The following is a 27,407-nucleotide window of genomic DNA, read 5'->3' on the forward strand; positions in this document are numbered from 1 at the left end:
AGAGAGATTTTTGTTCATTTGTATGCAAATTGATAGCGTTGGTTTCAATAGCACAGTATTTGATATATTCATAAGGAGAATTTATTTGCAAATAACTTCAGAAGAATAGGGTCGAGACACTGAATATGGTGACAAAATACCCTTCATTATTAAATCCAGCATAGCCTTCAGATCCATGTGTCTATTCATAAGATGTTCATCTGGCCTTGATAGAGCAAGACGATGGTTACACAGTGTCCAAAACATTAGGAACACCTTCCTACTATTGAGTTGCACCCCCCCCCCCCCCCCCCTTAGCTGTCAGAACAGCTTCCATTAACCGGGGCATGGACTACAAGGTGTTGAACGCGTTCCACAGGGATGCTGGCCCATGTTGACTCCAATGCTTCCCCACAGTTGTGTCAAGTTGGCTGGATGTCCTTTGGTTGGACCATTCTTGATACACACGGGAAACTGTTGAGTGTGAAAAACCCAGCAGCATTGCAGTTCTTGACACATTCAAACCGGTGCTCCTGGCACCAACTACAATACCCCGTTCAAAAGCACTTAAATATTTTGTCTGGCCCATTCACCCTCTGAATGACACACATACACAATACATGTTTCAATTGTCTCAAGGCTTAAAAATCGTTATTTAACCGGTCTCTTTCACTTCATCTAAATTGATTGAAGTGGATTTAACAGGTGACATCAATAAGGGATCCTAGCTTTCACCTGGCCAGTCTACTATATCATGAAAAGAGGTGTTCCTAATATTCTGTCCGCTCAGTGTATATCTAGGTACATTCTAGAGATGGGAGGGGGTAGATTACAGACAGAGAGCACAATCCACTATAGTAGATCGGCGCAGACACAGATATGATAGGGCTTGTGCTAATGTCACAAAGAAATATTGCTGTATCCTAAACCATACACTTCCATATAGTAAATAGACATTCCTGCATGTTATGTTGTCTTATTTTGTCGTCAGAATATTTTTGTTAGGGAATATTACGGATCTAGATACCGTTAGCGTATATCTATGGGCCAGCCAACGTTGAGCGCACACGCAGACGTTCCGCTGCCGCTATACTCTGCTACAATTTCCCCGAAGATGGCGGCGAGCGGACGTGTTCACCTACTCTTACTGTTGATGTCAGTGTCATTCTGTCTGTGTACCCTTCAAGGATTGAAAGCACCTAGCGGCAATGGAAACGGACTGGGTAATCAGCCAGTAAACCCTCCGGCTCCCGTTAATATTATTGGAGCGCCCGGTCCAGTCAATAACGTCCCAGTTGTTCCTGCTGTCGCGGCCATGACGCAGCCTCGGAGGGCTACCGGGTGGAAGCTGGCCGAAGAGCAGTCCTGCAGGGACGACTTGACCCGGCTTTGTCCCAAACACACATGGAGCAACAATTTAGCTGTCCTGGAGTGTTTACAGGACAGAAAGGAGGTAAAACGGGATTTGGGTGGTGGTGACGTGTTTTATTCGCGAGTGTGCCTGCCTGTGTGTGTGTGTGTGTGTGTGTGTGTGTGTGTGCGTGTGCGTGCGTGTTTCTATTGCCTGTCGGATGTTAATGCGACAGCAGTCAGGTAGGCACATCTGGAGAGGATGTGTGTGTTCATTCCACATCATTGGTGATGGGTCTTCTTGTTCTCCTAGTGAACATGGCTCCAGATTCTCCAGTGACAGCAAAAAGCTAATTAGTCTACATGAAGCACAAATGCACTGTTTTTTCCCCCAATGCAAAGCGAAGAGCTCCGTTTTCAGCGGCAAATAATTGAACAATGTCTATGCATCCCCGCTATAGAAGCCTGATGTGTCCTCTGATCTCCACTGTATATCATCAAAGAACGTTCCAGAAGGAAACAGTCCACGGAGTGGAGCTTTATTTATAGTACATAGTCAATTAATGTCATTTCATTACTGAAACTAGTCTCTAATGACGACAAAAAAAACGCATACATTGCAGTAAGCAGACTAATACGGTAATGAATGACGTACGACCGTTTTAGAAAGCATACGGCTGATTCCACTGTTATGGAATGACGCTCACACTCAAGATTTTTTATAACAAAATCCATTGATTTCAAAGTTTAACATCGTAACTATATGCACAAGGACTATAATTTCCACACAACATATTTAACCTGCTTGAAGAACAGTGTAGATGCAGTTCGGTAACAGAATGACGGTTTGTTGTTGTTGCCATCATTCTGTCAACAAATTCAGCATCTACACCGTTATTCAACTAAATGTGTTTTTGTCAAATTTTCTGTGTAAATTGCTAAAAGAGAAGTGCACTTCCTGATTTTGGCCTGGTATTTTGTCTCGGTCATTAATCCACGCAGGGCCGTGACTGAAGACTAATTAGATCTGCGTTGGAGGGGGGATCTTTGACCTGGTTGTTTCTCGGGTGTGTCAATTTCATTCAATAACACAAGGCCAGTAGTGGGTACAGAGAGGTAAACTAAGATAGCTTTGCTATGGAGAGAACAACGTTTTGAAGTTGAGGACTTCTCCCGTCTAGATGGTCAGATAATTCAGTTGTAGTCTGAATCCTGCGCTGACCTTGTGACCAAGCTGACGGCAGACAGATAACATAGCCGCTATCCTATCACCCAGCGAGCTAGCTGATAGTTCTCTTTTCAAATACCTTATGTGAACATAGTAAGAGCCAGTGTCTGGAATGAGTTTCATAAGACACTCGTTTCACAATGCCTTAGGACGGTAGCTTGCAACTTAGTTGTAAAAACATGTTACCGTGGAAACCATCACTACGGATGCCGGACGGGTCTTCAGTCAGCTCAGCTGTAACAAAACACGTTGTGCTGTAAATATCATACTGATGTGCTTTATAAAGACGGTATGTCTACACTTTACCTAACACATCAGTTATGTAGAGTACAACTTCAGCTGTCTTACCAGAACTACAAATGGCATTTCTAGGATTTTGCTCAAAGGATTTGTTTAACACACTGACATGCACAGCTCTCTGGGTGAGGTTCTGTGTTTAACACACTGACATGTACAGCTCTCTGGGTGAGGTTCTGTGTTTAACACACTGACATGCACAGCTCTCTGGGTGAGGTTCTGTGTTTAACACACTGACATGTACAGCTCTCTGGGTGAGGTTCTGTGTTTAACACACTGACATGTACAGCTCTCTGGGTGAGGTTCTGTGTTTAACACACTGACATGTACAGCTCTCTGGGTGAGGTTCTGTGTTTAACACACTGACATGCACAGCTCTCTGGGTGAGGTTCTGTGTTTAACACACTGACATGCTCTCTGGGTGAGGTTCTGTGTTTAACACACTGACATGTAGAGCTCTCTGGGTGAGGTTCTGTGTTTAACACACTGACATGTAGAGCTCTCTGGGTGAGGTTCTGTGTTTAACACACTGACATGCACAGCTCTCTGGGTGAGGTTCTGTGTTTAACACACTGTCATGTACAGCTCTCTGGGTGAGGTTCTGTGTTTAACACACTGTCATGTACAGCTCTCTGGGTGAGGTTCTGTGTTTAACACACTGTCATGTACAGCTGTCTGGGTGAGGTTCTGTGTTTAACACACTGACATGTACAGCTGTCTGGGTGAGGTTCTGTGTTTAACACACTGACATGTACAGCTGTCTGGGTGAGGTTCTGTGTTTAACACACTGACATGTACAGCTCTCTGGGTGAGGTTCTGTGTTTAACACACTGACAGCTCTCTGGGTGAGGTTCTGTGTTTAACACACTGACAGCTCTCTGGGTGAGGTTCTGTGTTTAACACACTGACATGTACAGCTCTCTGGGTGAGGTTCTGTGTTTAACACACTGACATGTACAGCTGTCTGGGTGAGGTTCTGTGTTTAACACACTGACATGCACAGCTCTCTGGGTGAGGTTCTGTGTTTAACACACTGACATGTACAGCTGTCTGGGTGAGGTTCTGTGTTTAACACACTGACATGTACAGCTCTCTGGGTGAGGTTCTGTGTTTAACACACTGACATGTACAGCTGTCTGGGTGAGGTTCTGTGTTTAACACACTGACATGTACAGCTCTCTGGGTGAGGTTCTGTGTTTAACACACTGACATGTACAGCTGTCTGGGTGAGGTTCTGTGTTTAACACACTGACATGTACAGCTCTCTGGGTGAGGTTCTGTGTTTAACACACTGACAGCTCTCTGGGTGAGGTTCTGTGTTTAACACACTGACAGCTCTCTGGGTGAGGTTCTGTGTTTAACACACTGACAGCTCTCTGGGTGAGGTTCTGTGTTTAACACACTGACATGTACAGCTCTCTGGGTGAGGTTCTGTGTTTAACACACTGACATGCTCTCTGGGTGAGGTTCTGTGTTTAACACACTGACATGTACAGCTCTCTGGGTGAGGTTCTGTGTTTAACACACTGACATGTACAGCTGTCTGGGTGAGGTTCTGTGTTTAACACACTGACATGTACAGCTCTCTGGGTGAGGTTCTGTGTTTAACACACTGACATGTACAGCTCTCTGGGTGAGGTTCTGTGTTTAACACACTGACATGCTCTCTGGGTGAGGTTCTGTGTTTAACACACTGACATGTACAGCTCTCTGGGTGAGGTTCTGTGTTTAACACACTGACAGCTCTCTGGGTGAGGTTCTGTGTTTAACACACTGACATGTACAGCTCTCTGGGTGAGGTTCTGTGTTTAACACACTGACATGTACAGCTCTCTGGGTGAGGTTCTGTGTCTAACACACTGACAGCTCTCTGGGTGAGGTTCTGTGTTTAACACACTGACAGCTCTCTGGGTGAGGTTCTGTGTTTAACACACTGACATGTACAGCTCTCTGGGTGAGGTTCTGTGTTTAACACACTGACATGTACAGCTCTCTGGGTGAGGTTCTGTGTTTAACACACTGACAGCTCTCTGGGTGAGGTTCTGTGTTTAACACACTGACAGCTCTCTGGGTGAGGTTCTGTGTTTAACACACTGACATGTACAGCTCTCTGGGTGAGGTTCTGTGTTTAACACACTGACATGTACAGCTGTCTGGGTGAGGTTCTGTGTTTAACACACTGACATGCACAGCTCTCTGGGTGAGGTTCTGTGTTTAACACACTGACATGTACAGCTGTCTGGGTGAGGTTCTGTGTTTAACACACTGACATGTACAGCTCTCTGGGTGAGGTTCTGTGTTTAACACACTGACATGTACAGCTGTCTGGGTGAGGTTCTGTGTTTAACACACTGACATGTACAGCTCTCTGGGTGAGGTTCTGTGTTTAACACACTGACATGTACAGCTGTCTGGGTGAGGTTCTGTGTTTAACACACTGACATGTACAGCTCTCTGGGTGAGGTTCTGTGTTTAACACACTGACAGCTCTCTGGGTGAGGTTCTGTGTTTAACACACTGACAGCTCTCTGGGTGAGGTTCTGTGTTTAACACACTGACAGCTCTCTGGGTGAGGTTCTGTGTTTAACACACTGACATGTACAGCTCTCTGGGTGAGGTTCTGTGTTTAACACACTGACATGCTCTCTGGGTGAGGTTCTGTGTTTAACACACTGACATGTACAGCTCTCTGGGTGAGGTTCTGTGTTTAACACACTGACATGTACAGCTGTCTGGGTGAGGTTCTGTGTTTAACACACTGACATGTACAGCTCTCTGGGTGAGGTTCTGTGTTTAACACACTGACATGTACAGCTCTCTGGGTGAGGTTCTGTGTTTAACACACTGACATGCTCTCTGGGTGAGGTTCTGTGTTTAACACACTGACATGTACAGCTCTCTGGGTGAGGTTCTGTGTTTAACACACTGACAGCTCTCTGGGTGAGGTTCTGTGTTTAACACACTGACATGTACAGCTCTCTGGGTGAGGTTCTGTGTTTAACACACTGACATGTACAGCTCTCTGGGTGAGGTTCTGTGTCTAACACACTGACAGCTCTCTGGGTGAGGTTCTGTGTTTAACACACTGACAGCTCTCTGGGTGAGGTTCTGTGTTTAACACACTGACATGTACAGCTCTCTGGGTGAGGTTCTGTGTTTAACACACTGACATGTACAGCTCTCTGGGTGAGGTTCTGTGTTTAACACACTGACATGTACAGCTCTCTGGGTGAGGTTCTGTCTGTCACACTGACATGCTGTCTGGGTGAGGTTCTGTGTTTAACACACTGACATGTACAGCTCTCTGGGTGAGGTTCTGTGTTTAACACACTGACATGCACAGCTCTCTGGGTGAGGTTCTGTGTTTAACACACTGACAGCTCTCTGGGTGAGGTTCTGTGTTTAACACACTGACAGCTCTCTGGGTGAGGTTCTGTGTTTAACACACTGACATGTACAGCTCTCTGGGTGAGGTTCTGTGTTTAACACACTGACATGTACAGCTCTCTGGGTGAGGTTCTGTGTTTAACACACTGACATGTACAGCTCTCTGGGTGAGGTTCTGTGTTTAACACACTGACAGCTCTCTGGGTGAGGTTCTGTGTTTAACACACTGACATGTACAGCTCTCTGGGTGAGGTTCTGTGTTTAACACACTGACATGTACAGCTCTCTGGGTGAGGTTCTGTGTTTAACACACTGACATGTACAGCTCTCTGGGTGAGGTTCTGTGTTTAACACACTGACATGTACAGCTCTCTGGGTGAGGTTCTGTGTTTAACACACTGACAGCTCTCTGGGTGAGGTTCTGTCTTCAAGTCTCCAGTGGGTGATAAAGTCCCTTCCACACTATGTAATGTATTACAGGTTATGGACAGGTGACAGTCAGGTTATGGACAGGTGACAGTCAGGTGACAGACAGGTGACAGTCAGGTGGCAGACAGGTGACAGTCAGGTGGCAGACAGGTGGCAGACAGGTGGCAGTCAGGTGACAGTCAGGTTGCAGACAGGTGACAGACAGGTGACAGTCAGGTGACAGTCAGGTGACAGACAGGTGACAGTCAGGTGGCAGACAGGTGGCAGACAGGTGACTGGAGGGGTGGAGTGCCTGACACTGCATTCCTGGAAATGACAGTTTACCTCGTGGGTCCAGCAGGCAGAGTTCAGTAACTACAGGCAGATATGAGATGCAGGAGGATGGCACTCTTCTGATACTGACTATATATATAGTAGCCTAAAGAGTAATGAGAAGAATGCAAATTAATTTATACACCTTAGCCAAATACATTTAACCTCAGTTTTTCACAGTTCCGGATATTTAATCCTAGTTAAAATTCCCTGTCTTAGGTCAGTTAGGATCACCACTTTATTTTAAGAATGTGAAATGTCAGAATAATAGTAGAGAGAATGATTTATTTCAGCTTTTATTTCTTTCATCACATTCCCAGGGGGTCAGAAGTTTACATACACTCAATTAGTATTTGGTAGCATTGCCTTTAAATTGTTTAACTTGGGTCAATTGTTTCTGGTAGCCTTCCAAAAGCGTTCCACTATAAGTTGGGTGAATTTTGGCCCATTCCTCCTGACAGAGCTGGTGTAACTGAGTCAGGTTTGTAGGCCTCCTTGCTCGCACAAGCTTTTTCAGTTCTGCTCACACATTTTCTATAGAATTGAGGTCAGGGCTTTGTGATGGCCACTCCAATACCTTCACTTTGTTGTCCTTATGCCATTTTGCCTACAACTTTGGCAGTATGCTTGGGGTCATTGTCCATTTGGAAGACCCATTTGCGACCAAGCTTTAACTTCCTGACTGATGTCTTGAGATGTTGCTTCAATATATCCATATAATTTTCCTTCCTCATGATGCCATCTATTTTGTGAAGTGCACCAGTCCCTCCTGCAGCAAAGCACCCCCACAACATGATGCTGCCACCCCCGTGCTTCGCGGTTGGGATGGTGTTCTTCGGCTTGCAAGCTTCCCCCTTTTTCTTCCAAACATACTGATGGTCATTATGGCCAAACAATACCATTTTTGTTTCATCAGATCAGAGGACATTTCTCCAAAAAGTACAATCTTTGTCCCCATGTGCAGTTGCAAACCGTAGTCTGGCTTTTTTTATGGCGGTTTTGGAGCAGTGGCTTCTTCCTTGCTGTGCAGCCTTTCAGGTTATGTCGATATAGGACTCGTTTTACTGTGGATATAGATACTTTTGTACCTGTTTCCTCCAGCGTCATCACAAGGTCCTTTGCTGTTGTTCTGGGATTGATTTGCACTTTTCGCACCAAAGTACATTCATCTCTAATAGACAGAATGTGTCTCCTTCCTGAGTGGTATGACGGCTGCGTGGTCCCATGGTGTTTATACTTGCGTACTATTGTTTGTACAGATGAACGTGGTACCTTCAGGTGTTTGGAAATTGCTCCCAAGGATGAACCAGACTTGTGGAGGTCTACAATTTTTTTGACCATGTTAGTCTTAGGATTGGTTCTGAGCAGGTTCCATGGCATTGACTAGCTCAAATCGGCCATCTTGATTTCCTGTCTATTCCTGTTTGTTTCTGAGTGAGAGAGAGAGAGACTGCTGGTGACTCATGTCATGAACTGGCTCCTCTGGGCTGTTGTAAGGTAGTGATGACACACATAACAGCCTTTCAATTAGGAGAGGGGGAGGACGGAGAGGTGGAGGACAGAGAGAGGAGAGGGGGAGGACAGAGAGAGGAGAGGGGGAGGACAGAGAAAGGGGGAGGACAGAGAAAGAATCTGAAGATTGTTGTATGGCTGGGTTTTCTAAAGAAGTGACTGAGCAGCGTGGGGACATCTGGAGCATCTAGGAGAGAAGAGGAAAGAGGTCATCTGAGGATACATAGTGGTGCTCGGTCACTCAGAATATCATCTCTACTAGAGGTCATCTGAGGATACATAGTGGTGCTCGGTCACTCAGAATATCATCTCTACTAGAGGTCATCTGAGGATACATAGTGGTGCTCGGTCACTCAGAATATCATCTCTACTAGAGGTCATCTGAGGATACATAGTGGTGCTCGGTCACTCAGAATATCATCTCTACTAGAGGTCATCTGAGGATACATAGTGGTGCTCGGTCACTCAGAATATCATCTCTACTAGAGGTCATCTGAGGATACATAGTGGTGCTCGGTCACTCAGAATATCATCTCTACTAGAGGTCATCTGAGGATACATAGTGGTGCTCGGTCACTCAGAATATCATCTCTACTAGAGGTCATCTGAGGATACATAGTGGTGCTCGGTCACTCAGAATATCATCTCTACTAGAGGTCATCTGAGGATACATAGTGGTGCTCGGTCACTCAGAATATCATCTCTACTAGAGGTCATCTGAGGATACATAGTGGTGCTCGGTCACTCAGAATATCATCTCTACTAGAGGTCATCTGAGGATACATAGTGGTGCTCGGTCACTCAGAATATCATCTCTACTAGAGGTCATCTGAGGATACATAGTGGTGCTCGGTCACTCAGAATATCATCTCTACTAGAGGTCATCTGAGGATACATAGTGGTGCTCGGTCACTCAGAATATCATCTCTACTAGAGGTCATCTGAGGATACATAGTGGTGCTCGGTCACTCAGAATATCATCTCTACTAGAGGTCATCTGAGGATACATAGTGGTGCTCGGTCACTCAGAATATCATCTCTACTAGAGGTCATCTGAGGATACATAGTGGTGCTCGGTCACTCAGAATATCATCTCTACTAGAGGTCATCTGAGGATACATAGTGGTGCTCGGTCACTCAGAATATCATCTCTACTAGAGGTCATCTGAGGATACATAGTGGTGCTCGGTCACTCAGAATATCATCTCTACTAGAGGTCATCTGAGGATACATAGTGGTGCTCGGTCACTCAGAATATCATCTCTACTAGAGGTCATCTGAGGATACATAGTGGTGCTCGGTCACTCAGAATATCATCTCTACTAGAGGTCATCTGAGGATACATAGTGGTGCTCGGTCACTCAGAATATCATCTCTACTAGAGGTCATCTGAGGATACATAGTGGTGCTCGGTCACTCAGAATATCATCTCTACTAGAGGTCATCTGAGGATACATAGTGGTGCTCGGTCACTCAGAATATCATCTCTACTAGAGGTCATCTGAGGATACATAGTGGTGCTCGGTCACTCAGAATATCATCTCTACTAGAGGTCATCTGAGGATACATAGTGGTGCTCGGTCACTCAGAATATCATCTCTACTAGAGGTCATCTGAGGATACATAGTGGTGCTCGGTCACTCAGAATATCATCTCTACTAGAGGTCATCTGAGGATACATAGTGGTGCTCGGTCACTCAGAATATCATCTCTACTAGAGGTCATCTGAGGATACATAGTGGTGCTCGGTCACTCAGAATATCATCTCTACTAGAGGTCATCTGAGGATACATAGTGGTGCTCGGTCACTCAGAATATCATCTCTACTAGAGGTCGACCGATTGTGATTTTTCAACGCCGATACCGATAGCAATTATTGGAGGACCAAAAAAGCCGATACCGATTAATCGGCCATTTAAAAAAAATATGTATTTAAATTTATTGGTAATAATGACAATTACAACAATACTGGATGAACGATTATTTTAACTTAATATATTCATCAATAAAATCAATGTAGCCTCAAATAAATAATGAAACATGTTCAATTTGGTTTAAATAATGCAAAAAAAAGTGTTGGAGAAGAAAGTAAAAGTGCAATATGTGCCATGTAAGAAAGCTAACGTTTCAGTTCCTTGCTCAGAACATGAGAACATGTGAAAGCTGGTGGTTCCTTTTAACATGAGTCTTCAATATTCCCAGGTAAGAGGTTTTAGGTTGTAGTTATTATAGGACTATTTCTCTCTATACCTTTTGTATTTCACATACCTTTGACTATTGGATGTTCTTATAGGCACTTTAGTATTGCCAGTGTAACAGTATAGCTTCCGTCCCTCTCCTCGCTCCCTGGGCTCGAACCAGCAACACATCGACAACAGCCACCCTCGAAGCAGCGTTATTCATGCAGAGCAAGGGGAACAACTACTCCAAGTCTCAGAGCGAGTGACGTTTGAAACGCTATTAGCGCGCGGTAACTAGCTAGCCATTTCACATCGGTTACACCAGCCTAATCTCGGGAGTTGATAGGCTTGAAGTCATAAACAGCGCAATGCTTGAAGCACAACGAAGAGCTGCTGGCAAAACGCAGGAAAGTGCTGTTTGAATGAATGCTTACGAGCCTGCTGCTGCCTACCACCGCTCAGTCAGACTGCTCTATCAAATCATAGATTTCTTTTAGCTAAATATGCAGGTTTTAAAATATATACTTGTGTATTGATTTTAAGAAAGGCATAGATGTTTATGGTTAGGTACACATTGGAGCAACGACAGTCCTTTTTCCGCGAATACGCACCGCAACGATTATATGCAACGCAGGACACGCTAGATAAACTAGTAATATCATCAACCAGGTGTAGTTATAACTAGTGATTATGATTGATTGATTGTTTTTTATAAGTTAAGTTTAATGCTAGCTAGCAACTTACCTTGGCTTCTTGCTGCATTCGCGTAACAGGCGGGCTCCTCGTGAGGCAGGTGGTTAGAGCGTTGGACTAGTTAACCGAAAGGTTGCAATATTAAATCCCTGAGCTGACAAGGTAAAAATCTGAAGGTAGTTAACCCACCGTTCGTAGGCCGTCATTGAAAATAAGAATGTGTTCTTAACTGACTTGCCTAGTTAAATAAAGGTGTAAAAAAACTCCCAACATGTCTGTCACTTTGACCCTGTCACTCCCAACATGTCTGTCAAGCTGGGGCAGGTGGCTGGGGCAGGGGGCTGGGGCAGGGGGCTAGGGCAGGGGGCTGAGGTAGGGACCCTCTCCATTGGCAGGCAAGGTGTTGTAGTAACATACTGCTGTTATCACAGCTCAAAGGGCCTCTTCAGACCCATACTGCTGTTGTGGTGACAACTGTTTTAGGGTTAAGTTTAACCACCTAACTGAGGAACTAACTGACACGGACTGTTAGCCAGATGGCAGGCTGGCTATCTCATTGTAGAGCTAGAGGAGTTAGAGCCCTGTCTATGTTGATAAGATGAGAGCACCCCTCCAGCCAGGCACGGACTGTTAGCCAGATGGCAGGCTGGCTATCTCATTGTAGAGCTAGAGGAGTTAGAGCCCTGTCTATGTTGATAAGATGAGAGCACCCCTCCAGCTAGGACGGAGTCCGTCACTCCTCAACAGGTCAGGCTTGGTCCTGTTTGTGGGTGAGTCCCAGAAAGAGAGCCAATTATCTACAAATTCTATATTTTGGGGGGGGGCAGAAAACAGTTTGTTGTGAGACTCTGCTGTAGAGCTCATCACTCCCCCTAACTGGGAGGGGCCAGAGACTCTGCTGTAGAGCTCATCACTCCCCCTAACTGGGAGGGGACAGAGACTCTGCTGTAGAGCTCATCACTCCCCCTAACTGGGAGGGGCCAGAGACTCTGCTGTAGAGCTCATCACCCCCCCTAACTGGGAGGGGACAGAGACTCTGCTGTAGAGCTCATCACTCCCCCTAACTGGGAGGGGCCAGAGACTCCCCCTAACTGGGAGGGGCCAGAGACTCTGCTGTAGAGCTCATCACTCCTCCTAACTGGGAGGGGACAGAGACTCTGCTGTAGAGCTCATCACTCCCCCTAACTGGGAGGGGCCAGAGACTCTGCTGTAGAGCTCATCACTCCCCCTAACTGGGAGGGGCCAGAGACTCCCCCTAACTGGGAGGGGCCAGAGACTCTGCTGTAGAGCTCATCACTCCTCCTAACTGGGAGGGGCCAGAGACTCTGCTGTAGAGCTCATCACTCCCCCTAACTGGGAGGGGCCAGAGACTCTGCTGTAGAGCTCATCACTCCCCCTAACTGGGAGGGGCCAGAGACTCTGCTGTAGAGCTCATCACTCCCCCTAACTGGGAGGGGCCAGAGACTCTGCTGTAGAGCTCATCACTCCCCCTAACTGGGAGGGGCCAGAGACTCTGCTGTAGAGCTCATCACTCCCCCTAACTGGGAGGGGCCAGAGACTCTGCTGTAGAGCTCATCACTCCCCCTAACTGGGAGGGGCCAGAGACTCTGCTGTAGATCTCATCACTCCCCCTAACTGGGAGGGGCCAGAGACTCTGCTGTAGATCTCATCACTCCCCCTAACTGGGAGGGGGCCAGAGACTCTGCTGTAGATCTCATCACTCCCCCTAACTGGGAGGGGCCAGAGACTCTGCTGTAGAGCTCATCACTCCCCCTAACTGGGAGGGGGCCAGAGACTCTGCTGTAGAGCTCATCACTCCCCCTAACTGAGAGGGGCCAGAGACTCTGCTGTAGAGCTCATCACTCCCCCTAACTGAGAGGGGCCAGAGACTCTGCTGTAGAGCTCATCACTCCCCCTAACTGTAGAGCTCATCACTCCTCCTAACTGGGAGGGGCCAGAGACTCTGCTGTAGAGCTCATCACTCCCCCTAACTGGGAGGGGCCAGAGACTCTGCTGTAGAGCTCATCACTCCCCCTAACTGGGAGGGGCCAGAGACTCTGCTGTAGAGCTCATCACTCCCCCTAACTGGGAGGGGCCAGAGACTCTGCTGTAGAGCTCATCACCCCCCCTAACTGGGAGGGGCCAGAGACTCTGCTGTAGAGCTCATCACTCCCCCTAACTGGGAGGGGCCAGAGACTCTGCTGTAGAGCTCATCACTCCCCCTAACTGGGAGGGGCCAGAGACTCTGCTGTAGAGCTCATCACCCCCCCTAACTGGGAGGGGCCAGAGACTCTGCTGTAGAGCTCATTACCCCCCCTAACTGAGAGGGGCCAGAGACTCTGCTGTAGAGCTCATCACCCCCCCTAACTGGGAGGGGCCAGAGACTCTGCTGTAGAGCTCATCACTCCCCCTAACTGGGAGGGGCCAGAGACTCTGCTGTAGAGCTCATCACTCCCCCTAACTGGGAGGGGCCAGAGACTCTGCTGTAGAGCTCATCACTCCCCCTAACTGGGAGGGGCCAGAGACTCTGCTGTAGAGCTCATCACTCCCCCTAACTGGGAGGGGCCAGAGACTCTGCTGTAGAGCTCATCACTCCCCCTAACTGGGAGGGGCCAGAGACTCTGCTGTAGAGCTCATCACTCCCCCTAACTGGGAGGGGCCAGAGACTCTGCTGTAGAGCTCATCACTCCCCCTAACTGGGAGGGGCCAGAGACTCTGCTGTAGAGCTCATCACTCCTCCTAACTGGGAGGGGTCAGAGACTCTGCTGTAGAGCTCATCACTCCTCCTAACTGGGAGGGGTCAGAGACTCTGCTGTAGATCTCATCACTCCCCCTAACTGGGAGGGGCCAGAGACTCTGCTGTAGAGCTCATCACTCCTCCTAACTGGGAGGGGGCCAGAGACTCTGCTGTAGATCTCATCACTCCTCCTAACTGGGAGGGGGCCAGAGACTCTGCTGTAGAGCTCATCACTCCCCCTAACTGGGAGGGGCCAGAGACTCTGCTGTAGATCTCATCACCCCCCCTAACTGGGAGGGGTCAGAGACTCTGCTGTAGATCTCATCACTCCCCCTAACTGGGAGGGGCCAGAGACTCTGCTGTAGATCTCATCACTCCCCCTAACTGGGAGGGGCCAGAGACTCTGCTGTAGAGCTCATCACTCCCCCTAACTGGGAGGGGCCAGAGACTCTGCTGTAGAGCTCATCACTCCCCCTAACTGGGAGGGGCCAGAGACTCTGCTGTAGAGCTCATCACTCCCCCTAACTGGGAGGGGCCAGAGACTCTGCTGTAGAGCTCATCACTCCCCCTAACTGGGAGGGGCCAGAGACTCTGCTGTAGAGCTCATCACTCCCCCTAACTGGGAGGGGCCAGAGACTCTGCTGTAGAGCTCATCACTCCCCCTAACTGGGAGGGGCCAGAGACTCTGCTGTAGAGCTCATCACTCCCCCTAACTGGGAGGGGCCAGAGACTCTGCTGTAGAGCTCATCACTCCCCCTAACTGGGAGGGGCCAGAGACTCTGCTGTAGATCTCATCACTCCCCCTAACTGGGAGGGGCCAGAGACTCTGCTGTAGAGCTCATCACTCCCCCTAACTGGGAGGGGCCAGAGACTCTGCTGTAGAGCTCATCACTCCCCCTAACTGGGAGGGGCCAGAGACTCTGCTGTAGAGCTCATCACTCCCCCTAACTGGGAGGGGCCAGAGACTCTGCTGTAGAGCTCATCACTCCCCCTAACTGGGAGGGGCCAGAGACTCTGCTGTAGAGCTCATCACTCCCCCTAACTGGGAGGGGCCAGAGACTCTGCTGTAGAGCTCATCACTCCCCCTAACTGGGAGGGGCCAGAGACTCTGCTGTAGATCTCATCACTCCCCCTAACTGGGAGGGGCCAGAGACTCTGCTGTAGAGCTCATCACTCCCCCTAACTGGGAGGGGCCAGAGACTCTGCTGTAGATCTCATCACTCCCCCTAACTGGGAGGGGCCAGAGACTGTGCTGTAGAGCTCATCACTCCCCCTAACTGGGAGGGGCCAGAGACTCTGCTGTAGAGCTCATCACTCCCCCTAACTGAGAGGGGGCTAGAGACTCTGCTGTAGAGCTCATCACTCCTCCTAACTGAGAGGGGGCTAGAGACTCTGCTGTAGAGCTCATCACTCCCCCTAACTGGGAGGGGGCTAGAGACTCTGCTGTAGAGCTCATCACTCCTCCTAACTGGGAGGGGCCAGAGACTCTGCTGTAGAGCTCATCACTCCTCCTAACTGGGAGGGGCCAGAGACTCTGCTGTAGAGCTCATCACTCCTCCTAACTGAGAGGGGGCTAGAGACTCTGCTGTAGAGCTCATCACTCCTCCTAACTGGGAGGGGCCAGAGACTCTGCTGTAGAGCTCATCACTCCCCCTAACTGGGAGGGGGCCAGAGACTCTGCTGTAGAGCTCATCACTCCTCCTAACTGGGAGGGGCCAGAGACTCTGCTGTAGAGCTCATCACTCCTCCTAACTGGGAGGGGCCAGAGACTCTGCTGTAGAGCTCATCACTCCCCCTAACTGGGAGGGGCCAGAGACTCTGCTGTAGAGCTCATCACTCCCCCTAACTGGGAGGGGCTAGAGACTCTGCTGTAGAGCTCATCACTCCCCCTAACTGGGAGGGGCCAGAGACTCTGCTGTAGAGCTCATCACTCCCCCTAACTGGGAGGGGACAGAGACTCTGCTGTAGAGCTCATCACTCCCCCTAACTGGGAGGGGCCAGAGACTCTGCTGTAGAGCTCATCACTCCCCCTAACTGGGAGGGGCCAGAGACTCTGCTGTAGAGCTCATCACTCCCCCTAACTGGGAAAGGCCAGAGACTCTGCTGTAGAGCTCATCACTCCCCCTAACTGGGAAAGGCCAGAGACTCTGCTGTAGAGCTCATCACTCCCCCTAACTGGGAAAGGCCAGAGACTCTGCTGTAGAGCTCATCACTCCCCCTAACTGGGAGGGGCCAGAGACTCTGCTGTAGAGCTCATCACTCCCCCTAACTGGGAGGGGCCAGAGACTCTGCTGTAGAGCTCATCACTCCCCCTAACTGGGAGGGGCTAGAGACTCTGCTGTAGAGCTCATCACTCCTCCTAACTGGGAGGGGCCAGAGACTCCCCCTAACTGGGAGGGGCCAGAGACTCTGCTGTAGAGCTCATCACTCCCCCTAACTGGGAGGGGCCAGAGACTCTGCTGTAGAGCTCATCACTCCCCCTAACTGGGAGGGGCCAGAGACTCTGCTGTAGAGCTCATCACTCCTCCTAACTGGGAGGGGACAGAGACTCTGCTGTAGAGCTCATCACTCCCCCTAACTGGGAGGGGCCAGAGACTCTGCTGTAGAGCTCATCACTCCCCCTAACTGGGAGGGGACAGAGACTCTGCTGTAGAGCTCATCACTCCCCCTAACTGGGAGGGGCCAGAGACTCTGCTGTAGAGCTCATCACTCCCCCTAACTGGGAGGGGCCAGAGACTCGATGCCGACACATCTTTCTAGCATTTCTGTTGCTCTTGGTGACCTCTGACCTCTGTTTCATCCTAACCTGGTTGGTGCCTGATTGAGTTGGCCAGGTCATCATTCCTATCCAGTCATCCATTCCTATTGAATCATCCCTTCCTGTCCAAGCATCATTCCTATTGAATCATCCATTCCTGTCCAAGCATCATTCCTATTGAGTCATCCATTCCTATTGAATCATTCCTATTGAGTCATCCATTCCTATTGAGTCATCCATTCCTATTGAATCATCCCTTCCTGTCCAAGCATCATTCCTATTGAATCATCCATTCCTATTGAATCATCCATTTCTCTCCAGCTGCTGGATATATATACAGTACCAGTCAAAGGTTTGGACACACCTACTCATTCCAGGGTTTTTCTTTATTTTTTACTATTTTCTACATTGTAGAATAATAGTGAAGACATCAAACCTATGAAATAACACATATGGAATTATGTAGTAACCAAAAGTGTTAAACAAATCAAAATATATTTTTTTATCAGTGTGCAAATCTGTCATCAAGGCAAAGGGTGGCTACTTTGAAGAATGTAAAATATATTTTGATATGTTGAAACCCTAACTAATGGAGGTTCTGATGTATTTATAACTGCCAGCTCAATAACACTAAGACGATGGAGGTTCTCATGTAATTATAACTGCCAGCTCAATAACACTAAGACGATGGAGGTTCTCATGTATTTATAACTGCCAGCTCAATAACACTAAGACGATGGAGGTTCTCATGTATTTATAACTGCCAGCTCAATAACACTAAGACGATGGAGGTTCTCATGTATTTATAACTGCCAGCTCAATAACACTAAGACGATGGAGGTTCTGATGTATTTATAACTGCCAGCTCAATAACACTAAGACGATGGAGGTTCTGATGTATTTATAACTGCCAGCTCAATAACACTAAGACGATGGAGGTTCTCATGTATTTATAACTGCCAGCTCAATAACACTAAGACGATGGAGGTTCTCATGTATTTATAACTGCCAGCTCAATAACACTAAGACGGTGGAGGTTCTCATGTATTTATAACTGCCAGCTCAATAACACTAAGACGATGGAGGTTCTCATGTATTTATAACTGCCAGCTCAATAACACTAAGACGATGGAGGTTCTCATGTATTTATAACTGCCAGCTCAATAACACTAAGACGATGGAGGTTCTCATGTATTTATAACTGCCAGCTCAATAACACTAAGACGATGGAGGTTCTCATGTATTTATAACTGCCAGCTCAATAACACTAAGACGATGGAGGTTCTCATGTATTTATAACTGCCAGCTCAATAACACTAAGACGATGGAGGTTCTCATGTATTTATAACTGCCAGCTCAATAACACTAAGACGATGGAGGTTCTCATGTATTTATAACTGCCAGCTCAATAACACTAAGACGATGGAGGTTCTCATGTATTTATAACTGCCAGCTCAATAACACTAAGACGCCTTCTGTAAAAACCAGTCGGGGGTAAAGGTGTGTGTGTGTGTGTGTGTGTGTGTGTGTGTGTGTGTGTGTGTGTGTGTGTGTGTGTGTGTGTGTGTGTGTGTGTGTGTGTGTGTGTGTGTGTGTGTGTGTGTGTGTGTGTGTGTGTGTGTGTGTGTGTGTGTGTGTGTGTGTGTGTGTGTGTGTGTGTGTGTGTGTGTGTGTGTGTGTGTGTGTGTGTGTTCTCTCATCTTCAGTAAAGACTGAGTGAAAAGGGTCTTGATCATGGAGTCTAATACCTGTGTTTCTCTCTTTCCAGGAAACAGAGATTGCTGTCGACTGCAACCATGTAAGTGCTTCGCTCTCTCGTCTCTCTCGCCCCCTCTCCTTCCTCGCCCCCTCTCCCCTCATCTTGACACAGTGTTCCCCATCGACGCTTTGAAGTCTGTCACAGCTTTGCCAAGTCACACGTACAGGATGAGCAGAGCTGAGATCTGTTATGGAACCTCTCCTCCAACCCAGGTTAGACTGGCAGAACTGAGGTCTGTTATGGAACCTCTCCTCTCCTCCAACCCAGGTTAGACTGGCAGAGCTGAGGTCTGTTATGGAACCTCTCCTCCAACCCAGGTTAGACTGGCAGAGCTGAGATCTGTTATGGAACCTCTCCTCCAACCCAGGTTAGACTGGCAGAACTGAGGTCTGTTATGGTACCTCTCCTCTCCAACCCAGGTTAGACTGGCAGAGCTGAGGTCTGTTATGGAACCTCTCCTCCAACCCAGGTTAGACTGGCAGAGCTGAGGTCTGTTATGGAACCTCTCCTCCAACCCAGGTTAGACTGGCAGAGCTGAGGTCTGTTATGGAACCTCTCCTCCAACCCAGGTTAGACTGGCAGAGCTGAGGTCTGTTATGGAACCTCTCCTCTCCTCCAACCCAGGTTAGACTGGCAGAGCTGAGGTCTGTTATGGAACCTCTCCTCCAACCCAGGTTAGACTGGCAGAGCTGAGGTCTGTTATGGAACCTCTCCTCTCCTCCAACCCAGGTTAGACTGGCAGAACTGAGGTCTGTTATGGAACCTCTCCTCCAACCCAGGTTAGACTGGCAGAGCTGAGGTCTGTTATGGAACCTCTCCTCCAACCCAGGTTAGACTGGCAGAGCTGAGGTCTGTTATGGAACCTCTCCTCTCCTCCAACCCAGGTTAGACTGGCAGAGCTGAGATCTGTTATGGAACCTCTCCTCTCCTCCAACCCAGGTTAGACTGGCAGAACTGAGGTCTGTTATGGAACCTCTCCTCTCCTCCAACCCAGGTTAGACTGGCAGAGCTGAGGTCTGTTATGGACCCTCCTCTCCTCCAACCCAGGTTAGACTGGCAGAACTGAGGTCTGTTATGGAACCTCTCCTCCAACCCAGGTTAGACTGGCAGAGCTGAGGTCTGTTATGGAACCTCTCCTCCAACCCAGGTTAGACTGGCAGAGCTGAGATCTGTTATGGAACCTCTCCTCTCCTCCAACCCAGGTTAGACTGGCAGAGCTGAGGTCTGTTATGGAACCTCTCCTCCAACCCAGGTTAGACTGGCAGAGCTGAGGTCTGTTATGGAACCTCTCCTCCAACCCAGGTTAGACTGGCAGAGCTGAGGTCTGTTATGGAACCTCTCCTCCAACCCAGGTTAGACTGGCAGAGCTGAGGTCTGTTATGGAACCTCTCCTCCAACCCAGGTTAGACTGGCAGAGCTGAGGTCTGTTATGGAACCTCTCCTCTCCTCCAACCCAGGTTAGACTGGCAGAGCTGAGATCTGTTATGGAACCTCTCCTCCAACCCAGGTTAGACTGGCAGAGCTGAGGTCTGTTATGGAACCTCTCCTCTCCTCCAACCCAGGTTAGACTGGCAGAGCTGAGGTCTGTTATGGAACCTCTCCTCTCCTCCAACCCAGGTTAGACTGGTAGAGCTGAGGTCTGTTATGGAACCTCTCCTCCAACCCAGGTCAGACTGGCAGAGCTGAGGTCTGTTATGGACCCTCTCCTCTCCTCCAACCCAGGTTAGACTGGCAGAGCTGAGGTCTGTTATGGACTCTCCTCTCCTCCAACCCAGGTTAGACTGGCAGAACTGAGGTCTGTTATGGAACCTCTCCTCCAACCCAGGTTAGACTGGCAGAGCTGAGGTCTGTTATGGAACCTCTCCTCCAACCCAGGTTAGACTGGCAGAGCTGAGGTCTGTTATGGAACCTCTCCTCCAACCCAGGTTAGACTGGCAGAACTGAGGTCTGTTATGGAACCTCTCCTCCAACCCAGGTTAGACTGGCAGAGCTGAGGTCTGTTATGGACCCTCTCCTCCAACCCAGGTTAGACTGGCAGAACTGAGGTCTGTTATGGAACCTCTCCTCCAACCCAGGTTAGACTGGCAGAGCTGAGGTCTGTTATGGAACCTCTCCTCCAACCCAGGTTAGACTGGCAGAACTGAGGTCTGTTATGGAACCTCTCCTCCAACCCAGGTTAGACTGGCAGAGCTGAGGTCTGTTATGGAACCTCTCCTCCAACCCAGGTTAGACTGGCAGAGCTGAGGTCTGTTATGGAACCTCTCCTCTCCTCCAACCCAGGTTAGACTGGCAGAACTGAGGTCTGTTATGGAACATCTGTCTCTCTCTCTGTTCTGGTATCATATCTGTCTACAGGCTCTGTTCTGGTATCATATCTGTCTACAGGCTCTGTTCTGGTATCATATCTGTCTACAGGCTCTGTTCTGGTATCATATCTGTCTACAGGCTCTGTTCTGGTATTATATCTGTCTACAGGCTCTGTTCTGGTATCATATCTGTCTACAGGCTCTGTTCTGGTATCATATCTGTCTACAGGCTCTGTTCTTGTATCATATCTGTCTACAGGCTCTGTTCTGGTATCATATCTGTCTACAGGCTCTGTTCTGGTATCATATCTGTCTACAGGCTCTGTTCTGGTATCATATCTGTCTACAGGCTCTGTTCTGGTATCATATCTGTCTACAGGCTCTGTTCTGGTATCATATCTGTCTACAGGCTCTGTTCTGGTATCATGTCTGTCTACAGGCTCTGTTCTGGTATCATATCTGTCTACAGGCTCTGTTCTGGTATCATATCTGTCTACAGGCTCTGTTCTTGTATCATATCTGTCTACAGGCTCTGTTCTGGTATCATATCTGTCTACAGGCTCTGTTCTGGTATCATATCTGTCTACAGGCTCTGTTCTGGTATCATATCTGTCTACAGGCTCTGTTCTGGTATCATATCTGTCTACAGGCTCTGTTCTGGTATCATATCTGTCTACAGGCTCTGTTCTGGTATCATATCTGTCTACAGGCTCTGTTCTGGTATCATATCTGTCTACAGGCTCTGTTCTTGTATCATATCTGTCTACAGGCTCTGTTCTGGTATCATATCTGTCTACAGGCTCTGTTCTGGTATCATATCTGTCTACAGGCTCTGTTCTGGTATCATATCTGTCTACAGGCTCTGTTCTGGTATCATATCTGTCTCTCTCTCTGTTCTGGTATCATATCTGTCTACAGGCTCTGTTCTGGTATCATATCTGTCTACAGGCTCTGTTCTGGTATCATATCTGTCTACAGGCTCTGTTCTGGTATCATATCTGTCTACAGGCTCTGTTCTGGTATCATATCTGTCTCTCTCTCTGTTCTTGTATCATATCTGTCTACAGGCTCTGTTCTGGTATCATATCTGTCTACAGGCTCTGTTCTGGTATCATATCTGTCTACAGGCTCTGTTCTGGTATCATATCTGTCTACAGGCTCTGTTCTTGTATCATATCTGTCTACAGGCTCTGTTCTGGTATCATATCTGTCTACAGGCTCTGTTCTGGTATCATATCTGTCTCTCTCTCTGTTCTGGTATCATATCTGTCTACAGGCTCTGTTCTGGTATCATATCTGTCTACAGGCTCTGTTCTGGTATCATATCTGTCTACAGGTTCTGCTACCCTGCTGTCCTGTCACTAGTCAAACCTCATTAAGACAATACCCTCCTCTCTCTCTCTTCTCTCTCCCTCCCTTCTGTCTCTCTGTGTCTCTCTCTCTGTGTCTCTCTCTCTGTGTCTCTCTCTCTGTGTCTCTCTCTCTGTGTGTCTCTCTCTCTGTGTGTCTCTCTCTCTGTGTGTCTCTCTCTGTGTGTCTGTCTCGCTGTCTCTCTGTGTGTGTCTCTCTCTGTGTGTGTGTCTCTCTCTTTCTCTCTCTCTCTCTCTCTCTCTCTCTCTCTCTCTCTCTCTCTCTCTCTCTCTCTCTGTCTCTCTCTCTCTGTGGGTCTCGCTGTCTCTCTCTCTGTGTCTCTCGCTGTCTCTCTCTCTCTCTGTGTGTCTCTGTGTGTCTCTCTCTGTGTGTCTCTCTCTGTGTGTCTCTCTCTGTGTGTCTCTCTCTGTGTGTCTCTCTCTGTGTGTCTCTCTCTGTGTGTCTCTCTCTGTGTGTGTCTCTCTGTGTGTCTGTCTCGCTGTCTCTCTGTGTGTGTCTCTCTCTCTCTGTGTCTCTCTCTCTCTCTCTCTCTCTCTCTCTCTCCTCTCTCTCTCTCTCTCTCTCTCTGTGGGTCTCGCTGTCTCTCTCTCTGTGTCTCTCGCTGTCTCTCTCTCTCTCTGTGTGTCTCTCTCTGTGTGTCTCTCTCTGTGTGTCTCTCTCTGTGTGTCTCTCTCTGTGTGTCTCTCTCTGTCTCTCTCTGTGTGTTTGTCTCGCTGTCTCTCTGTGTGTGTCTCTCTCTCTCTCTCTCTCTGTGTCTCTCTCTCTCTGTGTGTCTCTCTCGGTGTGTCTGTTTCATGGTTTCTCTCCCTCTTTCCTCCAGTTGCTATGGAACTACAAGCTGAACCTGACAATGGATCCCAAGTTTGAGTCTGTGGCCATGGACATCTGCAAGAGTACTATCACTGAGGTTAGTCTGACACACACACACACACACACACACACACACACACACACACACACACACACACACACACACACACACACACACACACACACACACACACACACACACACACACACACACACACACACACACACACACACACACACACACACACACACACACACACACACACACACACACACACACACACACACACACAGCAACATGTCTTTATGGCTGCAGAGCTGTACCATGAGCCAGATAATGTCAGTCTGTTGTTGCTGTGACATTGACTGGGTCCTAAATGGCACCTTGTCCCCTATAGGGCATCACCTGTCCCCTATAGGGCATCACCTGTCCCCTATAGGGCACCACCTGTCCCCTATAGGGCACCACCTGTCCCCTATAGGGCACCACCTGTCCCCTATAGGGCACCACCTGTCCCCTATAGGGCATCACCTGTCCCCTATAGGGCATCACCTGTCCCCTATAGGGCACCACCTGTCCCCTATAGGGCACCACCTGTCCCCTATAGGGCACCACCTGTCCCCTATAGGGCACCACCTGTCCCCTATAGGGCACCACCTGTCCCCTATAGGGCATCACCTGTCCCCAGGGCCGTAGGGACTATTTAAGTCTGTTTTAACTTCACCTTCACCTGTGTTGTATTCCAAGGAGTGTGTATTTCACCTCTGCCCCCCCCCCCCCCCCCCCTCAGATTAAGGAGTGTGTATTTCACCTCTGCCTCCCCCCCCCCCCCCCCTCAGATTAAGGAGTGTGTATTTCACCTCTGCCCCCCCCCCTCAGATTAAGGAGTGTGTATTTCACCTCTTCGTCCCCCCCCCCTCCCCCTCAGATTAAGGAGTGTGTATTTCACCTCTGCCCCCCCCCCCCCCCTCAGATTAAGGAGTGTGTATTTCACCTCTGCCTCCCCCCCCCCCCCCCCCTCAGATTAAGGAGTGTGTATTTCACCTCTGCCCCCCCCCCCCCCCCCTCAGATTAAGGAGTGTGTATTTCACCTCTTCGTCCCCCCCCCTCAGATTAAGGAGTGTGTATTTCACCTCTGCCCCCCCCCCCCTCCCCCTCAGATTAAGGAGTGTGTATTTCACCTCTTCGTCCCCCCCCCCTCCCCCTCAGATTAAGGAGTGTGTATTTCACCTCTGCCCCCCCCCCCCCCCTCAGATTAAGGAGTGTGTATTTCATCTCTGCCTCCCCCCCCCCCCTCAGATTAAGGAGTGTGTATTTCACCTCTGCCCCCCCCCCCCCCCCTCAGATTAAGGAGTGTGTATTTCACCTCTGCGTCCCCCCCCCCCCTCAGATTAAGGAGTGTGTATTTCACCTCTGCGTCCCCCCCCCCCCCCCCTCAGATTAAGGAGTGTGTATTTCACCTCTGCGTCCCCCCCCCCCCCCCCTCAGATTAAGGAGTGTGTATTTCACCTCTGCGTCCCCCCCTCAGATTAAGGAGTGTGTATTTCACCTCTGCGTCCCCCCCCCCCCCCTCAGATTAAGGAGTGTGTATTTCACCTCTGCGTCCCCCCCCTCAGATTAAGGAGTGTTCGGAGGAGGAGCGTGGTAAGGGTTACCTGGTGTCCTGCCTGGTGGATCACCGTGGTAACATCACAGAGTACCACTGTCACCAATACATTACCAAGATGACCTCCATCATCTTCTCGGACTACAGACTCATCTGTGGCTTCATGGACAAGTGTAGAGAGGACATCAACACGCTACGCTGTGGAAGCATCAACGTTGGAGAGAAGGTGAGATGGGAGGTGGTGTAGTGATACTCCATAGGGAGGAAGACTGAGGGACCATTAACGTTGGAGAGAAGGTGAGATGGGAGAGTGTGTTGTAGTGATACTCATAGGGAGGAAGACTGAGGGACCGTTGTCTCTCTGGGTTGTCTAGTGGTTTGGTGTTAGGGCCTCTTCATAGGAGTGTGTTGTAGTGATACTCATAGGGAGGAAGACTGAGGGACCGTTATCTCTCTGGGTTGTCTAGTGGTTTGGTTTTAGGGCCTCTTCATAGGAGTGTGTTGTAGTGATACTCCATAGGGAGGAAGACTGAGGGACCGTTATCTCTCTGGGTTGTGGTGTAGTGATACTCGTAGGGAGGAAGACTGAGGGACCGTTATCTCTCTGGGTTGTCTAGTGGTTTGGTGTTAGGGCCTCTTCATAGTGCAGTTTGTACTGAAGGATCCATCGTGTGGGAAGACAAACCAGATCAATACAGGTTGGATTACCGATGGTGTTTGTTCTTCACTGGTTGGTCCTTTAATAGATATGGGACTTTATCAAGATGATGTTTGTTCTTCACTGGTTGGCCCTTTAATAGATATGGGACTTTATCAAGATGGTGTTTGTTCTTCACTGGTTGGCCCTTTAATAGATATGGGACTTTATCAAGATGGTGTTTGTTCTTCACTGGTTGGCCCTTTAATAGATATGGGACTTTATCAAGATGGTGTTTGTTCTTCACTGGTTGGCCCTTTAATAGATATGGGACTTTATCAAGATGGTGTTTGTTCTTCACTGGTTGGCCCTTTAATAGATATGGGACTTTATCAAGATGGGGTTTGTTCTTCCCTGGTTGGCCCTTTAATAGATATGGGACTTTATCAAGATGATGTTTGTTCTTCACTGGTTGGCCCTTTAATAGATATGGGACTTTATCAAGATGGTGTTTGTTCTTCACTGGTTGGCCCTTTAATAGATATGGGACTTTATCAAGATGGTGTTTGTTCTTCACTGGTTGGCCCTTTAATAGATATGGGACTTTATCAAGATGGTGTTTGTTCTTCACTGGTTGGCCCTTTAATAGATATGGGACTTTATCAAGATGGGGTTTGTTCTTCACTGGTTGGCCATTTAATAGATATAGGACTTTATCAAGATGGGGTTTGTTCTTCACTGGTTGGCTCTTTAATAGATATGGGACTTTATCAAGATGGGGTTTGTTCTTCACTGGTTGGCCATTTAATAGATATGGGGACTTTATCAAGATGGGGTTTGTTCTTCACTGGTTGGCCCTTTCATAGATATGGGACTTTATCAAGATGGGGTTTGTTCTTCACTGGTTGGCCCTTTCATAGATATGGGACTTTATCAAGATGGGGTTTGTTCTTCACTGGTTGGCCCTTTCATAGATATGGGACTTTATCAAGATGGGGTTTGATCTTCACTGGTTGGCCCTTTAATAGATATGGGACTTTATCAAGATGGGGTTTGTTCATCACTGGTTGGCCCTTTTTAATAGATATGGGACTTTATCAAGATGGGGTTTGTTCTTCACTGGTTGGCCCTTTCATAGATATGGGACTTTATCAAGATGGGGTTTGATCTTCACTGGTTGGCCCTTTAATAGATATGGGACTTTATCAAGATGGGGTTTGTTCTTCACTGGTTGGCCCTTTTAATAGATATGGGACTTTATCAAGATGGTGTTTGTTCTTCACTGGTTGGCCCTTTTTAATAGATATGGGACTTTATCAAGATGGGGTTTGTTCTTCACTGGTTGGCCCTTTTAATAGATATGGGACTTTATCAAGATGGTGTTTGTTCTTCACTGGTTGGCCCTTTAATAGATATGGGACTTTATCAAGATGGTGTTTGTTCTTCACTGGTTGGCCCTTTAATAGATATGGGACTTTATCAAGATGGGGTTTGTTCTTCACTGGTTGGCCCTTTAATAGATATGGGACTTTATCAAGATGGGGTTTGTTCTTCACTGGTTGGCCCTTTAATAGATATGGGACTTTATCAAGATGGGGTTTGTTCTCCACTGGTTGGCCCTTTAATAGATATGGGACTTTATCAAGATGGGGTTTGTTCTTCACTGGTTGGCCCTTTTAATAGATATGGGACTTTATCAAGATGGTGTTTGTTCTTCACTGGTTGGCCCTTTAATAGATATGGGACTTTATCAAGATGGTGTTTGTTCTTCACTGGTTGGCCCTTTAATAGATATGGGACTTTATCAAGATGGTGTTTGTTCTTCACTGGTTGGCCCTTTAATAGATATGGGACTTTATCAAGATGGGGTTTGTTCTTCACTGGTTGGCCCTTTAATAGATATGGGACTTTATCAAGATGGGGTTTGTTCTTCACTGGTTGGCCCTTTAATAGATATGGGACTTTATCAAGATGGGGTTTGTTCTTCACTGGTTGGCCCTTTAATAGATATGGGACTTTATCAAGATGGTGTTTGTTCTTCACTGGTTGGCCCTT

General features: G+C 48.2%; 1 protein-coding gene across 1 annotated transcript in view; it reads left to right on the forward strand.

Moving 5' to 3' along the window:
- The first annotated feature begins 873 nt into the window (after nucleotides 1–873).
- Nucleotides 874–27,407, forward strand: part of LOC139575406 (Golgi apparatus protein 1-like) — a 105,579-nt gene continuing 79,045 nt past the window's right edge. Inside the window, exons 1-4 of the mRNA XM_071400342.1 lie at nucleotides 874–1,432; nucleotides 18,631–18,660; nucleotides 23,119–23,205; nucleotides 24,726–24,941. Of these exons, the coding sequence (XP_071256443.1) occupies nucleotides 1,022–1,432; nucleotides 18,631–18,660; nucleotides 23,119–23,205; nucleotides 24,726–24,941 (744 nt within the window). The 5' untranslated portion in view covers nucleotides 874–1,021. The remainder of the gene's footprint in view (nucleotides 1,433–18,630; nucleotides 18,661–23,118; nucleotides 23,206–24,725; nucleotides 24,942–27,407) is intronic.

Source organism: Salvelinus alpinus, chromosome 5 (genome assembly GCF_045679555.1).
Source record: "Salvelinus alpinus chromosome 5, SLU_Salpinus.1, whole genome shotgun sequence".
Taxonomy (NCBI): Eukaryota; Metazoa; Chordata; class Actinopteri; order Salmoniformes; family Salmonidae; genus Salvelinus; species Salvelinus alpinus.